The 17,825-nt window shown below is 46.6% G+C and overlaps 1 protein-coding gene across 4 annotated transcripts in view; it reads left to right on the plus strand.

Moving 5' to 3' along the window:
• Positions 1-17,825, plus strand: part of LOC119433558 (DNA primase large subunit) — an 83,766-nt gene that overhangs the window by 60,119 nt on the left and 5,822 nt on the right. For all 4 annotated transcript variants that reach the window (XM_037700808.2, XM_049658744.1, XM_037700810.2 and 1 more), the window contains 4 exons: positions 2,340-2,599; positions 5,407-5,618; positions 11,161-11,313; positions 15,070-15,345. In XM_037700808.2, coding sequence (XP_037556736.1) covers positions 2,340-2,599; positions 5,407-5,618; positions 11,161-11,313; positions 15,070-15,345 — 901 coding nt within the window. The remainder of the gene's footprint in view (positions 1-2,339; positions 2,600-5,406; positions 5,619-11,160; positions 11,314-15,069; positions 15,346-17,825) is intronic.

A 17,825-nucleotide genomic window follows, 5' to 3' on the forward strand; every position in this document is an offset into this window, starting at 1 on the left:
TGTGCTTGTTGGAAGGCCTAGAAGAAGGAGGAAGTTCACTGTACTTCTGCAATCGTGTGTGTGTGTAACATGTGCATGCAATGTATCTGTTCTTGATGCATGAGTACTCTGCCTGTTGCATCTGTGACACAGCGTGTGCCGCGAATGTAATAGACATTATGGCAAGCACCGTGCAAAAAGGCCTGGCATACCTCCGTAAAATGTACGCAGCATATCCCCATGATGTCCTCACAGATATGTAAGGGGCGTTCGCAAGGCACAGGAAGCGCCGCCAAATGATTGTGTGAGTGACCAGCCACAGGATGTATCCAACACACCCCTCGGTGTGATGACAAATTCTTGTGAGAATATCGTGCACGCAAGGGCAACCTTGGCGCGAATAACATCCAGAGCCGTTTGTACACAAAATGCTGAAGTGACCACGCACTCCTAAGCAGAGTAACCAAGAGCCTTTATTACGGGTAGCTTGTGCAATATATAGCACACGGCAAGACAGAGACGAAGGGACAGAAAGAGGGTGAGGGAAGACTGTGATTACAGCAGGTGTGCACCAAATTCATCGGCACGTGCGGTGCATGACGATATAACAAATGCAATCTTTTCACACTAAAGTCGCACGAAAATGAAAAAATCACTGCCCCTTCCACTCCGTGAAGATGGTTGGACAGCGAAGTTGTGTTAGTTACACCAAGTGTTACGAGTGTTACATGTGCATGTGTTGCACAGGATGCAATTGTGTGAACACAAGTAAACACATATCTACAACAGGAAGTTACATTATTTGAAACGTTGCGAGGCAAGAAGAGGCAGCGACTTCCGACGCTACTCGACGAGTGTCCAGTTCTCTGGTCGAAACCTGCCGAGCCGCCGCCAGAGGCATCGGCTGCAGTCACGGACACCGCGCGCGGACGGCGTCGGTAGCAGCTCTATGCTTTGCGCGTTATCCGAAAAGGGAGGGCTGCACAGAAACATCTTCTCTTATCGCCTCTCCTCCTCGCGCACAGCATGGCCTCTCATTGGTCACCTCCTCCCCCAGCATGCCTCTCCTCCTCTGCTGGTCACGTGACCTGCCCTCCTCCGGCGCGGCTCTCATCCTCTCCTCGTCACGTGACCTGCATGACGCCTCACAGACGGCGAAGGGTCGACTAAGAACAGCTTCACTGTTAATAATACATTTACAACACAGGAGCACTTGGAAGAAAACATCATTATAGCGTGTAGGAAAGAATCGGCAGGATGCGATCAAAGTTATAGAGTCGCTCTAAGTACTGTAGTGTTCCACCCATCAACGACGCGGATAAGTAATAAAGTCACGGTGTTGTGACACACAGATTCACCTGGGAAGTTGCGTTGGCCCAGGCGACGGGGTGGTTGCTGCGGACACGGCGGAGGATGCACCGCAGAGCCCCTTGTCAACGCTGACTGCCACGCCAAGCTGGGTTGTCGTGACCAGCACGGTCGATAAACGGGTCGGAGCTGCGTTCTCCGGGAGTCGTTGGTAGGGCTGGGTGCGGAACAGCATTTAGCTGCGGTCGGCAGAGACCAGGTTGTGGGGCAGGCCCGGTCCTCTCGCTTGACCGGCCAGTCCACTTCATCAACCAAACACTGCTCAATCGTGGACCATCGTCCGTGAACAACCCCGGAGCAGTCTGGTTCCTTGGAACAGCAGGGCTGCCTCCTGGCTCTGTCTTGGGACGCGCTGCTGCCGCTTTACGAACCGGCACCGCCTCCTTCGCAAACCTTCCAAGCCCCGCAGAGCATGCTTGCGGGGCTTGCTTGCTTCCTTGCACACCCTTCTCTGCCCGTGCCTCGTGCTGTTTCTCTTCCTCCTCTTCTCCCTTTTCAGTTTGCTGCCACCTGTTTTTCTGGGCTGTGGCTTGTTCCTTTTTGGGCTTGTGTTGAATTCGTCAGCACGTCTGACAACATAAGTACAACGTTGAGCACATATCGCACTAGGATATCGATGTTCTGGCAGTGGATGTCGATAGGATATCCATAGGATGTCATCTTCGTAACTGGGAAGTCATGGTCATAATTTTAATACATATATATATTTTACGCACCTTACAGCGACTATTTTTAGGCCTCTTTACAGCCATTTTACACCTATCCTTCGCAGTTCATTGCTCCATTGAAAACTCATGATTACTTGTTTGGTGCTGTTTCACCGGACCTGGCCCTTTCATCATTAAACCCTACACGTTATCATTCAATTTGATTCACTGATCGTTTAGCACATGTGTTGTGCTTTTGAACTGAGCCAGACTTGCATTGCTTTTACTTGCAAACACTGCTTTTAGTGTGCACATTACTTAGCACTTTATGCACCTCAACCGCAGGTTGTTGCTGTGCCCATTTGGATCGGCCTTCAACACTATAGTGCAAGCCGAGTCGATGCTGTTCCTGTGTCGCTTTGAGGCGCTGAACTGGGATGAACGTAGAGCCATTGTTGAGCGTGCTTTCTCCGATTCCAATGAACTCCTCAAGTGCAACATTAACCAGCAATTTCGCGAGGTTCTGACGACGCTGACCAAGGTTCTTGCTGCTGCCTTGAAGAGCTGGAGTCTCATCGTTGAAGCCAAAGAATTTTCTGTTGCTGGTGAGTGTGTTGGTGTGTGTCACATAGTGTGCTGATAAAGCGACTGGAACAAGTTTTGTGTGCTACGAAAGGCAAACTCGAAGGCCAACTGCGACGAAACTTCACTTCGGCTAAATTTGTTATAGATGAGTGCTCTGGTACTACCGAAGCAGTCTTGGCAAATCTGCCGTTCTGGTAATTGTCTAATTTTCTTATATCAGCTTTTAAACAGTACGAAGCAGACGCCATGTGCACCTGGCAGGTTAGCGTATATCACACAAGTTGCTGCACCATGCCTCCGTGATTTTTCATCATGCCATAGGCAGCCATGGGCGACACCTAATCTCAGAGGTCACACCAACAAACCATGCATTCTTGGTCATGCATCACTTTCAGCAGGCAATAATGTTTTTTTCACTTTTTTTTCACAGTTTTTTTTAAGTATCAGGAACGTCTTCTTTTGCAAGCTTTTTGCTGTCACATCTACTTGTATCTCAGAAGTAAAATTTCGCACAGAGGCTTCTGTATATCTACGCTGTCTTAAACTAGGCTTTTACGTGGTCCCAAATGTTGTTGCAGTTTGCCTTTCAGGATCTGTAAAGGAACATAAGTTTTTTGAGGCTGCTTAGGCTTGAGCAGAAGGTTGCAGGTTCGATTCTATGCTGCTGCCATCATATTCCGATCATGGTAGAATGCAAAAACATTGTGTACTTACATATGTGTGCATGTTGAAGAAACTGAGGAGGTTGAAATGAACCTATAGACCCCGCTGTGCTGTCCTTCATCAAGTTTCTTTTTTTTCTCCTTCTTTTTTTAATGGTAAATTCCACCATTTGATGATTAGGTTGCTAAGCTATGTTTGTGGAAAAGCAAGTAGTGTAAGTATCCTGAAGTCATCGCCCAGTCCAACAGGTGTAATGTGTCAAAAATCAATATTTATGGCACATTACTAAAGGAGACTTGAAAGCTGAACATTATGATTCATCAACAGTGTTCCTGAAGTTTGCCATCTGCATCTGATCAGGTGTTATTTAGACATTGTCCTTATCGTGCCGATCAGAGAAAGTGCAAATGCTATGCGCACAGAGAGAGACAGGGCAGAGCTTCCTGTCTCGGTTGTTTGTTTATAAATCACGAGTACACTGTCGGAAAATGGGTTCTTGCACTCGGAGTTGCGCTCACGCTCGGCGAGCACAGTACTGTCCAACAGCAGCTAGTAGGAGTTTGGACGCGAGATCTGCCCACAATGTTGATAAAGCATGGCCTTCGAGATCGGTGATTAGTGAAATCTAACCCCTGGCCTCCGAAATTGGGTGGGTTGTACTGCATGCCACCTGACCTCGGAGGCCACGGTTCAACGTACACCAATCACCGAGGTAGCGACAACAAATTCCACTCCAGCTGCAGCAACGCTGACGATGTTGCTACTTGCCTAATGACTGGAGCCTAATGTGACACTTGACTTATGCCAGTTTTCACAATGCATCCCAGATTGTCCGGACCTCTTCTAAGTCATCCTTCCTCCATAAAGCACAGGAAACCTAGGGCATGTTTTGACAGTTCTAGCATCCTGAATATGAAATCAAAGATTGGACATCTCGTCTGGTCGGGAAGTAGATTCATATTAGAAAGACAGCTAACAGAACGCCAACCAAAATAATGTTGTTGAAGGTGTTAGACATTTCGGCTTCCATACGGAAGCCTTGTTCCCTGAATATGCATGTGTGAGTACCCTCGCTCATCGTGGTTCAGCAGATTTCTGCAGAACTGACTTCCCATATTCGGTGTCCCTACGCTTCAAGCTGTCGATTACATTGGACACACTGGAATCTGCCAGCCTTCTGGTTAGCTCAGATGGTTGAGCAAAAGCCCCAGGAAAGCGTTGGTCCCAGTTTTGATATGCAGACCAGACATTTTTTTTTTCCAGATGCGAAGCTTTTTTTTTTTTTTTTTTTAGAAACCAATATGGCTTTCCTCGGTAGCTTCAGGACTACTCTCACGTGGATGACCATTTTTCCTTTTCATGAAAGTTTCTCCACCTTGCTTATTTCCACAGAACTGATTTGCCACGTTCTCTCTTATCTGTCCATCGCTTATGCCTGGTTTACAGTCGCTATAAGACCTATGGTGTTCTGTCGTCAGACCTATGACGACCGAACATCCTAGGTCTTATAGTTATATCTAGCACAGTGTTTTCTTTAATCTTTTTTTTTTCGTTGAACAGCTTGGCTAAAGCTAACTCGGACACCCTATATTTTATTCAACATTCAATAATCAAACCTTTCTTTATTCCAAACAAAAATGGATGACTCCTGAGAGTTACAATTAGTGTGAGTCAACTGTCATTAGGTGTTAAATGTGTCGCATTCTTAGTATAATAGGAGGCTTCTGTCTATAACATGCACTTATATAATGCCTATATTCAGCAAGCCAACATCAAGCAGACCCACGGTAATGGCTCAGTTGCTATACCATTCAGCTGCAGTACATGAAGTTGCCGGTTTGATTCCCAGCTTTGGCAGCCGCATTATGATGGAGATGGAATGGAGAAACATTTGCATGCTTAGATTTAGGTGCATATTAAGGTAACTCAGTTGGTCAAAATTAATCCAGAGTATTCCACTATTCAGTACGCCTCTCATAGCCATCATACCATGTGGGTGTGATGGTTAGTCACCACCTCGCCCAACTTTCCACATTACTGAGCCTCTGATGGCCCCTGTGTTGCTTTGGTATGCCAAACTCAATCAATCAAGCAATCAATTATGCGTGAATCAATCAATGTCAAGTATAAGTGTGCTTACATGGCAATCATCCTTTCATTGCAGTGCCTTTTGAGCACGCCCTCTCTCTTGTGAGCGCTCGACGGGTCATCCTGCGAGCAGGCGAGGCCATCATAAGGGAGCACCATCTTCCTGTGTTCCTGGCAGGCATGTTCCAGGCAGTGTGCGAACAAGGCACTGCCCACTTCAAGAGGACGGCGCGATTTCGAACACTGCACCAAGATGAAAGAATGGCTGAACTGCGTACGTCCTTAAGGGTAAGCAGAAGTGTTGTGTGCTTGGTTGTACAGGGGAAATGAGCCTGTTATTTAGGATGGTAACAACGGGACTTTGAAAGAATCTGAAGAATGCAGAAGAAATGATTGAACAAAAATTAACTTTAACCTGGAGAGACGGGAAGATACGAGGGTGATACAGAAAGTAATGCCTCCAAGGTGATACCTTTATTTGTGTTTGACAGACAGCACCGATACAGGTATCAGTGGAAAGCTTGCAACGTCGGCTACAAATGGTGGCATCATTTTTCAACATAGTCCCCATTACGGGCAACACACTTGCACCAACGCAAAACAAGGTTTTTCATGCCGTCGGTGAAGAATTGTGGTGGCTGCTGGTGACACCATTGCTGACCTGCCGCTTCCACCGTGTCACAACTGTAGCGTTGGCCCTTAAGGTGATCCTTAAGGTGACGTTTGATAATGGCAACTCGCGGCTCCTACAATATGCTTGACTTGGCGACGAAAGTCAGAAGTTGACAAAGGAGGCACCGCCAAGTAAGACATTTCACGAAAGTACGGCATTAAGCCTAACATGCTCTCAAACTTCATCAAAAATAAGCGTTCAATTTTGGATGCTTTTAAAGATGACAAATTCAAGATGTCGCGGAAGCGACTGCGCACCGGCGCCTACCCGGAGAAGGCATTGCTGATTTGGATCAAAGAAGATCAAAATAAGAAACTTCCTCTCAGTGGTGAGGTGGTTGTGGCAAAAGCCTTATCGCTTGCAACAATGTTGGGTATCACGACTTCGCTTCTTCGGATGGATGGCTGACGCGCCTCAAACATTGGCATGACCTGATTTTCAAGAGCGTGTATGGAGAAAAGGCGTCAGTCAACCAGGAAACATGCGCGACATGGAAAGCTGAAAAGCTTCGCGAGTACCTCAGCAAATATCAGCCGGTAGACATCTTTAACGCAGACGAGACTGCGCTTTTTTACCGGCTGCTACCAGACAAGACCCTGACATTCAAAGACGACGACTGTGCTGGGGGCAAACGGAGTAAAGAAAGGGTGTCGGTTCTGATCGTGGCAAACATGTTAAAGGCGTGAAGACGCTTCCTGAGGACTACGCCTCAAACAGGAAGGCGTGGATGACGTGCAACATTTTCAGAGATTGGATCACCAAACTTGATCGCAAGTTCGCGTCATCGAACTGCAAGGTGTTGTTCCTTGTGAACCAATGCAGTGCCCACATGAATGTACCAACCTTGAATGCTATCCGTCCTGCATACTTGCCTGCAAACACGACGTCGGTGCTGCAGCCGATGGACCAAGGCATAATAAAAAATCTTAAGGTCCTGTATAGGCAGCATCTCGCCGAGCGCATGATTTTGTGCATCGACAACTCCTCGAAATACGAAGTAAGAAAGTTTACTTAGTGCCATCCACGTGCTAGCGCGAGCTTGGAGCCGCATGAAAGAGACCATCGCGAACTGCTTCTGGGCTTGTGGTTTCGTGGAAACTTCAGGGAATGCTTCTTGTCCGCCGGGGAAAGTGCAAATAAGTGAGCTCGACGACGGTAGCTTTGGCGCCGCTCTCGGTGACATTCGTTTTGAAGAGTACGTCGCCGTGGACAGCACTGTGGAAACATGCGGTCCTCTAACGGACAGCGAAATTAAGCAGATTGTTTGGCCGCTTGAATGTATTCATGAAAGCAATGCCGACGCTGTCAACGACATTGAAATTGAGCCACAACCAAGAGCTGCCTATGTAGCTGCGGGTCTTGCCCTCACGCAGCGATTTTTGTTGGAGAAAACAACGCCAAAGAAGCACTTCGACACGTCTACTGCTTGCAGAACATGCTTGCCGCAGCTAGATTCGGCAAGGGAAGCAGACGAAGATGACAGACTATTTTTCCTAAAAGACTTTTGGCTTTGAAATTAATAAAGGTGCCACTTTTTTGTGCATTTTTTTTAATTGGAAGTTCATTTAATTAGATGTTCTTACGGTTCCCGTGAACTTCGTATTAACGGGATTCGACTGTATATCTTTTTAGAACTTATTTATGAATTGGCGGTGTTGACAAAGCAGCAGCTTGTGCATTGTCATCCACAGTGCCTTCTTCCAAGCCACCCGTAGTGTTTATTTTTTCCGCTTAATGGCAACTCCTCAGTTTAACCTTCAGTAATTACAGCCAGTGCATAATTTCAACAATGATTTGTGTGAGCTTATAAACTCTGTTCGTGTAGCTGGAGTTGGCTCTGTGGTATATCGTAGCCTGGCACCTGGTAAGGGAAAATGCTTTTCTGCTGAATGTGCAGCCAGCGTCAACAACTCATGTATTAGAGTAGTTTTCATCGAGCTGCCAGCCCTGGTCCAAAGGAATTGTGTTTTTCATAAACCACCATGAAGCTGAAATGAGAGATGTGTCAACTTAAAGCAGTTGACCACCTGGATATCCAAGGCTTCTGGGGCTCTAGGTGATTTGCAGATTGAAGTTTGTAAGGAGCAGTTGATGCAATTCGTAACTGGAATGCATGTTGTGTCTTTATTATGTATTATATTGTATGTATTATGTAAGGTGTGCTCACTTATTAGGAATTCTGACTAGCTTGGCTTTTGAGATCGTCATCAGCCTTTCTTCTTTATGTCCACTGCAGGCCGAAGGCCTCTCCCAGCAATCTCCAACTACCCCTGTCTTGCACTAGCTGATTCCAACTTGCACCTGCAAATTTCATAATTTCATCAGCCCACCTAATTTTCTGCCATTCTTGACTGTGTTCCTCTTCCCTCGGCACTTGCAAAATTTCCTTGCAAACTCTGAAACAGAACTATGTGAAACGCTTATTCGTTTTATGAGTGGATCTGGGGACAAACATATCTGAAAGTGGGCAGCTTGCACTAGGGGTGCAATGTTGGAGTAAACAGCTGAGCTGGTGATCGACCTAGCTTCTTCCAGGTTTTACTATATTTGGCTAAGTTTTGCTAGGAAATGCTAAGCGCTGCTAGGCAAGGTATTCCGAAACGGCTCGCCACCGACGCGCAGATTCTCGCTTGGCCCACGGCGCGCTTCAAAATGAGGAGCTTCTTCTTCGGGTGTCCGGATCTTCTTTGGTCGTCCCATGTCAAGGCTACATGTACTTGCCACAGTCAACGAGAGTTGTGCCACCATCGCGGCGGCTCCGAGCTTTATCTCCCCGGTGATGTCACGGCCAAACTGTGCCTCCACACTTGCCGGGGCGTGGCTGGTCAAAACCTGTCGAGCTGCTGTCGACGCCGCCTGCGTTTCCCTGGCGCGATTGCAGGAAACTGGGAAATGCGGGCGGCGTCGGCAGCAGCTCTGTGCATTGCGTCGCTGGTGCTGCTACAATTTCTTTCTCTATCTCGCTCTCATTTTCTCTTTCCGTCTCCCGAGCATTGCGTGCACCATGTGCATGCTCTCCTTCCCTCTCCTTAATGTCTCATGTCAAGGCAACGTGTGCACGGTACAGAGAGGAGGCGAAGCACACGCTGCTATGCGAGGTGGTTGCTAGGCAACCCAGGTGACTCATCGCTCAGCGATGTTTTGCGGCAGCAGGCAGCGCTTTTTACGGTTAGCTAGAACAGCTTCGCTGTTAATAAATATGCTTATTGCAATCGAACCTATTTATGACTAAGACGCATGCGACATGAAAAGACCTTCGTTACATGCTGATATTGGTGAGAAACATTTTAGTTTTACTTTGTTATCTGTATTAATTCATTATATCCCCTTTATACATCAATTAATTCCATCCATTGAAACTTTTGTGCCACTACATTACTTACGTTTTCAGAATAAAAAAAAAACGTGGGCAGCTTACACTAGTGGTGCAAGGCTGAAGTAAACAGCAGAGCTGGTGATTGACCTAGCTTCTTCCAGGTTTTACTAGGCTTGGCTAAGTTTTGCTAGGAAATGCTAAGTGCTGCTAGGCACGGTATTCCGAATTGGCTCGCCGCCGACGCGCAGATTCTCGCTTGGCCGCACAACGCGCTTCAAGATGAGAGGCTCCTTGTTCGGGTGTCCGAATCTTCTTTGGTCGTCCCATGTCAAGGCTACATGTACTCGCCACAGAGTCAACGAGAGTTGTGCTGCCGTCGCGGCAGCTCTGAGCTTTGTCTCCCCGGTGACGTCATGGGCAAGCTGCGCCTCCACACTTTCCGGGGCGTGGCTGGTTGAAACCTGTCGAGCCGCCGCCAGAGGCGCCTGCTACAGTCACGGACACCATGCGCGTTCGGTGCGAACACAGGGAAATGGGGAAACGCGAACGGTGTCGGCAGCTTCTCTGCACGTTGCCTCGTTGGTGGTGCTACAATTTCTCTCTCTCTCTTGCTCGCATTTTCGCTTTCTCTCTCCCGAGAGCATAGCGCGCGCCGCACACATGCTCTCCTTCCCTCTCCTTAACATCCCATGTCAAGGCAACATGTGCACGGCACGGAGAGGAGGCGAAGCACACGCCGCTCCGCGAAGTGGTTGCTAGGCAGCGCGTGGGGATGTCATTGTTCAGCAAGGTTTTTTTGTACATCCTCCACGGACTGACGGTCAGCTTAAACAGCTTTGCTGTTAAAACATATAACTGCAAAATGGATTAAGAATTTTCAATTCAGCAGGTTTGTCAAATGAATGTGGACTCCATGCAACAACAATGTGAACGTCACATATGAGGACATCAACTATTCTTTGTCCAACACACTTGGAAAGTACCTATCCAGCCATTTGAAAAATATGCCTGATGTAAAACATTGTACCAAACAACGAAAGGAGTGTACCTGCTACATAGGACATGGTCCTGACGCTGAGCACACACGCAGCTTCTTACCTTCCAACTTGTTCTACAGAACACTCTGCATGTATTGTTCAAGCTCGCATTACAGGTCCAATCAGAAGTGTTTGAAGATGTTTTAAATATAGTTATTTTCATCGGTGTTCCTGTGTTTGATGCACCATCTTGGTGTGCACACAGTGCCTGGAGGGGATATCCATGTTCATTATATGAACATTCCAGTTAGTGATCTATGTTTTAGTTGACTAAATGCGCATTATAATTTGTCGTACAAATAATGTCCACTCATTCAAGTAATCCAACCGAAGAAGCAGAATGTGCTTTCTGCAGCTGGTGAGCTAATCTGTGAAGTCCAAAAAGGAACAAGTGGCTTACCTTTCAGTAGCCAAAGTTCGATTCTACAGTTGAGGAAGGAAATTGTACTGAGGAAGCAAATTGTAAATCCTACTGGCCCTGTTTTATAGCTTTGTTATCATTAATGCTGCTAGCACATATCAGTTCTGCAGAAACCTGAAATGTGGAGCAGCTTTTATAAACGGGAAGAAACGTCAGTTACCCGAGTGTAACACGAAGCTAGAAATGAAACCCACTATGGGTTTCTCAGAGAGGTAGCTTTGTTGTTGAAGAAAAATGTGCTGTGGTCCAAGGGTTTGGACCTGTGCAAATTTTTCTTCTGAGAAACCCTCTGGGTTTCCTCTGTAGGTCTGTGCTACTCTTGAGTAAATGACAACTGTTTCCTTTCCGAAATCTTGTTGGTAATTGGGATGACTCTATCGCAGGCTGCTTTCGAAGCACAGCGAGGATTCTTGGCAATGGGCTGCCCACTGAAGGCCGGGGAAGTGGACAGCCAGGCAGCAGCGTACTTCCCACCGTGCATGTCTGCGTTGTATGCCACCTTGAAGAGGGAGAAGAGGCTGTCCCACGACGATCGAGTGAGTGCATTGTAATGTGGTCACTGACGTTGAAGAAAAGAAAGCGGCGACCCGAAGTCTGTCTTTTTGTCTAGGACAACTAATCCGAATGACTTCTGTTAATTCGGCACCAGTTAGATTAACTTTCCGCTTGCTTTGGTTGCAGTCACTGTTCACGGTAGACAGCCGCCCGTTTCATCTCAGACAAAAAATATTGTCTTTTCAATATCGAAATGCCAAATTTCGGCGATATTTCATAGGGAGGAATGCCGCGAGGTCGGCCTGGCATGTCAAACACTATGTTGGCAAGGAAATGGAAACAGGTGTGTGATTTCTGTCTGCTCACTTTACCATTTTCCCACCGCCATTTGGTCTCCGCCCAGACATGCTACTTGTGCTTTCATTCAAACTGTGTATGCCAGAAAAAACAGTAAAAGTAACATTCTGCTTATTATTCACAACTTCTGCAAAGAAAATATAAAGCCGTAGTGTGGCATGCACCATGTGGTGTTCTTTTTAAATAAAAATAAACAAAAAACAATACTGGACATAAAAAATGGTGGACTAACAGTAACGTGAACTGGAAAGGACTTTGAAAATCTGATTGCGTCATCACAAGATCACAGAAGCCATTCACAGAACTCAAAATTTGCTATTCATAGTGTGCCCATGTATAGACAACACAGAATAAGCAATGAAACAGCATTAAATACAAGAGTAAAGTGTAGAAAAGAGACATTTAGTGATTTTAATTATACAAAATTATTGCTTTATTCACTTCTGCTTACCGTAAAATTTCGAGCAAGCGCCCCCACCCGTGCAAGAGCCCCCCCCCCGCTCCACACCAACACTGGCCTGCCACATCCAGTCCTCGAAAATAATAATGGCAAATTCGGCAAATCGCACCGGTGCGCATTGGGGTGCCCCGATGAGCCATTTCATCGAATCATGGTCGCACCCGGTGGGCACCAGTGGGCACACGTGCGCATCGGGGTGAACTGCGGCTGGCAGTCTGTAGTTCACGGACCGCCGGCCGATGGCGAGATCTGTCTCTCACACGGCACAGAGGATTTCCCTGCGGCACAGCGACGTGACTACTTGGCGACAGAGGAGTGGTCGCAGCTACGCTCTGGCGTCGCCAGAAGCTTCACCGCTGCTAATCACTCGCCACCGATATCGTCGCTAGGCCTTTTCCAGTTCACTTCGAATATGTAGCAGATGGCGCTTCAGAACGAACTGCCGACGCTCCCAAGCAGCAATGTTTTGACCCTCTCCTCGCAATAATTTCACACGATGAAGAAAACATGCTGACATTTGCGGTGCCACCAGCTGCAATGCAAGCATGGCCGAGCCGCGGTTCGCTGTCTGCCGTCGGTAGCCATGCACTGCAGCTGAGCTTGACTTCTATCGGGACTCTCATTAGTGCTAAACGTTTCACCGTGGACATGGTTTTTAATAAAGTGAACATTACACGTCACTTTACTCTAGCGAACATAATTTTGCCTGGAGTAGAAGCTGCATAATCAATGTTTCGTCGGTCGCGGCAAGGCGTCGGTGTAGCGTCGATGCGCTCTTTCTGTAGTTCTTCGGTGGTTTTGAGAGTGATAAACACCACTAACAAATCTTTGGCTTAATAAAGTTCATGCTCAATAAAATTTTAATGCCATTCCCACTGCGCTTCTTTTTTTTTTTTTGCCGGGAAAATTTTGTCGTTGCCATCTAGAATTTTGGTGCCGTTCCGGGATAGCGCCCGCCCTAACTTTGCCGGTAATTTCGACTTGCTTGAGTGGGGCGCTTGCTCGGAATTTTTCGGTAAGCTGTTGCTTGCTGGTGCTCTGTAAATCTGTACACTTACAAAACATGACGCTTAGTTCGCCCAACAATTTTTTAGTGCTCTCACGTTGAAAAGTTGCATTATAGTAGCTCTAAAGGCGAAGCATTGATAGCGATAGCAAACCATTAAACAATTACAATAACATTCGTAGTTTTATTGTTGGTATACATTGCAGTGAATAATCACTTACTAATTAAATTAACACGCATGGTGTCACGCGCACACAGGTAAACATGAACATATCTCACTTATTGTCACAGTAATGCCGTGATGAAGAGCACAGGCAGAGGGGTGCAAACACTCTGTGCTGCCTCTCGCCTTCCTTTGCGCGTACTTGATCATGTGACCTCCAACATTGAGTGTGCGGGATGATGGCTTGCATCAAGCCATCATCTTTCTCAGCTCACCCTCGCACGCTTTTCCTCGCATCAACAGCATACTGCACACAGGACCCAATCTTAATGCACTTATACTTTTTACGAAACATCACGACGGTGGTGACAACAGCGGCGACAAAAATGTGTCTGGTACATCCATATAATTGTTATCGCAATAAAATGCACCAGAGTATTCATTTTCAAGGCATTAACAGGTGCAGAATGTGTGAAGCTGGATCTTGTGGCTCCTGGGCAGTGCCCTCACATAATTATCAATCTGTGGAGGCATTAAAGACCTCCTCCATTGTTGTTCCCATGGTTTTGTCCTTGCAAGTTTGCATATCATGATCGACACTTGCATAGCTGTTTAAAAACACGTTTTGCTTTTTGGATAGCTAGCAGATCCGCCTCCTACGTGTCTGCCAATCCAGGCCTCTCACTGTGCCAAGTAGCAGGTGTCGGTGGCGTCTGCCGGAGTTCTGCCTAACTGAATTTGTAGTGCGTGTTAAGAGGAAGCTTTAGCTCGGGGCCAACTCCGATTTCCCTATTCAAATCCTTTTAAAATGCAGGAGTGCTCTTGTACGAAAATCACTGGACTGATTTGAATGAAATTTGTTTCATTTGAGAGGGAAAAGGCAAATTCTATCAAGTGTAGGAAGTAGGATATTAATTTACGATTTCATACTTTTTACAAAAATTGCCTAAAATTAATAAGTTAAACAGATATAGAAGCAAGTAGTGTACAAATCCCTAACTCTTCACCAAGAACAGATATCGCATTTCATATGTTACGGCATCTCAGGCAGACATACATGTATGTGATACTACATATATGAATTTACAGCTCACGTGAAACCATTACAGTGTTTACGAGGGTTTTGTAAAAAGTCTTACTCACACATGTATTAGTGGTATGTTTCAGAGCAGTGTATAATATAGCAGATCTGTTTTGTCTGCTTTAGATGTCTCGATAGATGCAGTTTACAAGATTATGTGTATTGTTTTCATTACCAAGTTGCAGACTTGAAAACTTCATACTTGAATTCTTTTCAATATTTCGATTTTCAGCAATTTTCTTTTACAAAAATGTAGAATGTTAGATGTTAACATTCGCTTTTAAAATCAACAAAGAGCAGTCAATTCATAGAAAGACAATTCTTCATTTCCATGTATTTAAATAGGAGTTCCCAAGCGTCCTAAGTCACCCTATTTTGCACTTGCTTTATGGGAAACCAACAAAATGATCACACCTTGTTCCTTATGTCCAAATCCGCCAAACAGAAATCTACTGTAAACAAGAACAATAGATTTCGATTAACAGTAAAGGTGCCCCTGGCGGTTAAAATTAATCCACAGCCTTCCACCACAGCATCACACATAGCCCCAGGGTAGTCTTGGCATGTAAAACCCCATGAATGAATGAATGAATGAATGAATCAATCAATCAATCAATCAGTCAACATGGTCTGTGCTTTAAGGAGGCCCCCCTTGCTTTCTGACTAATGTTTTCATTGCTTCTTAATGATGATCTGCCTGACAGTAGATGCCTGCATTTGTTCCTTCCAGTTCGTCTTTTCGTTGTTCCTGAAGGAGATTGGCCTGAACCTGACCGAAGCGATCGAGTTCTGGAGTCGCTACTACATCGAGCCTCCTGGCAAGAAGGCCACTTGCAGCCACACGTGGCAGACGCACACGTCGCGCCTCACGTACAGTGTGCGACACATGTACGGCCAGGAGGGCAGTCGCGTCGACTACACCGCCCATGGGTGCACTCAAGTCCAGGACAACCGCCTCTGTCCATTCACGTCCGACCAGTTCCAGACACTTCAAGGAGGGCAACAGGTAAGGCAGGCCAACTGCCTCGAGCTGTAAATGTTGCGTTTATAAGACAGCTAGATATCGTCACATCGTATGTAGGTGCATAACATTGTATGTAGAGATCACATTGTATGTACCAGTGTCCTCACGTCACACTGGTACAAAAGAATAGAGGCCATAGTGGACTGAAGCAAACAAGACACATTATTTGGGGAACTAGTTCCAGATAAAATGGGAACCACGACTTGATGGTGATGGAGATAGACTGAAATGCATTATCATTTTTTGGGCCCATTGCTTGTGTGTCATATTATCAGGAATTGCTGCGCTGCATTTTCGTAAGCATGATTTACATTGCTTGTAAACAGCACTGTACATCACAATATGTTTGCAACAGTATAAACGCAACACTTTTTAGAGTTTGGACTTGCTCTGGGAGTGTTCAGACCTTGCTGGGCTGTCAAGATCAGTAGGTCAAAGACAACGCAGGTTCTTAACAACAGGTTGTACCGCATTGGTGATGCACGCAGTGCTCTAATTGCGCTGTGGAGCTTTGTCAACAAGGCTGACCTGCATGGTCAATATTGGTCTTGCTCAGGATTGTTCAAATAGTAAAATTTCCAAATCTAATCGAATATTGAAGGAAAGTTATCTTCGAATATAGAATCGAATACCAAATATCTTCTCATTTCTAAACAAAGTGAAATGTAAAGTTTGTACAGTGTAGACTGCTTATAATGTAAGTCGCCGGAGTCGCGAATATCCGCACTATTAGCGGTACCATACTATAACAAAAGCAACAATTTTCAAGGCCCGCACACATGCAAAACATGTGCACTGAGCCGCTACGTGTATGCGACAGTCGAGGAATGCGGCTAGAACGTCTGCATTCAATTCACAGTCGAATCTCGTTAATTCGAACCAAATCACGCGGCGGCGCCTCCGACCGGCATTGCTCCAGCACCGCTATAGAGTAAAAGATTAGGAGAAACCCCTCAATGTCGCGTGCAAACAAAACAAAAAAAAAGAAAGAAAGAAAGAAAAAAAAAACGCGGCGGAAATTTCATCCTCTCTCAAATGGCAAGGTCGCCGATTCTGTGTTGCGCCGGAAAATGCGTGTACGTGCCGAAGTCTCAGCCACGCTATCGTAGCCACGCGTAGAAAATGGCAGTGAACCCTTCTTTCTCCTTTATGCTTCCTCTACTTTCTAGTCACGTGTTGACCTTGCATGCTGCGGCTACGACGCAGAGGGAAGCAGCGGCGCTGTCCCAGGCCGGCCAACGAAACTGCCCACGCCGGCAAATGCCCGCTTCCCGATAACGGCAGAAAACGAAACTTCGTGGAGCTGGCGCCGGGCCGGCTGGAGCGGCGGCTCTTGCGGGCGCGCACGGTGACAGTCGAAAGTGAGGGAGCTACGAGGGAGGGCGAGGGGAGCCACCAAAGCGGCGGAGTTGCCGAGGCGAAATCCGCTTCCCTGCCGCCCTCCTCCCTCACATTCCACGGTTTCCGCGTGCGCCCTTCGCCGTGCCGTGCCGGCGCCGCCCGTTTCCTCCCTGAAGTTTCGTTTACTGCCGTTATTGTGAAGCGAGCGTTGGCCAGCGTTGGCGGTTTCGTGGCCCTCGCTCGGTATGCGCGCCGTGATATTTTCTCGCACTCAAGGTTCTGGTGTCGGCCTCACTGGCTGTTCGTTCGCACCACGTGCCCTTCTCCTCCACTTCGTCTCTCTTTCTTCCTCGAGCACTCCTTGGGGCGCCCGTTTAAGGGGAGCGTTCGCCATCTCCGCCGACTTCCGTACTCCCAGGCAGCCGCACTGTAACTGGTATTTCGTTTCCCGCAACTGCACTATAAGCGATACGTGTATACATGGAGTGCTATGGGAAAAGTAACGGGAGTCTTAAAAGACCACACTATATCCGGTCCTGCACTATAAGCGGTTACGTTATAAGTGGTCTATACTGTATAGAGTCCATTTGGTGTAAAACAGGTTTAATATTTACATTATCTCATAACATGCATGTAATGCCTCTCGCAATTGGATATCCGCCCAACTGAGGTGCTTGTGATTTATAAGCAGCTGTTTTCCGTTATCCGATGCACTACGACAGCGATGAAACACCAGAACAGCGAATCACCAAATGCACGTAGAGTGCTGTGTTTGTTGATAGAGACAAGTGTGGTACTACAGCACCACACATTGAGATGAGATGCGTACATGGCGATACCGCTCAAACAATTAATTGCTTTCCCTAAATTGAGACATATTTCATCGTCATCAGCAGCAGCAGCAGCCTATTTATATGTACACTTCAGCACGAAGGCCTCTCCCAGCAATCTCCAATTACCCCTGTCTTGCACTAGCTGATTCCAACTTTCGTCTGCAAATGATCGCAACTTTCGTCTGCTAATTTTCTCCCATCCTCAACTGTACTTCCCTTGGCACCCATTCTGTAACTCTAATGGTCCACCGATGATCTACCCTACGCATTACATGGCCTGCCCAGCTC

This window comes from Dermacentor silvarum, chromosome 11 (genome assembly GCF_013339745.2).
Source record: "Dermacentor silvarum isolate Dsil-2018 chromosome 11, BIME_Dsil_1.4, whole genome shotgun sequence".
Classification (NCBI taxonomy): Eukaryota; Metazoa; Arthropoda; class Arachnida; order Ixodida; family Ixodidae; genus Dermacentor; species Dermacentor silvarum.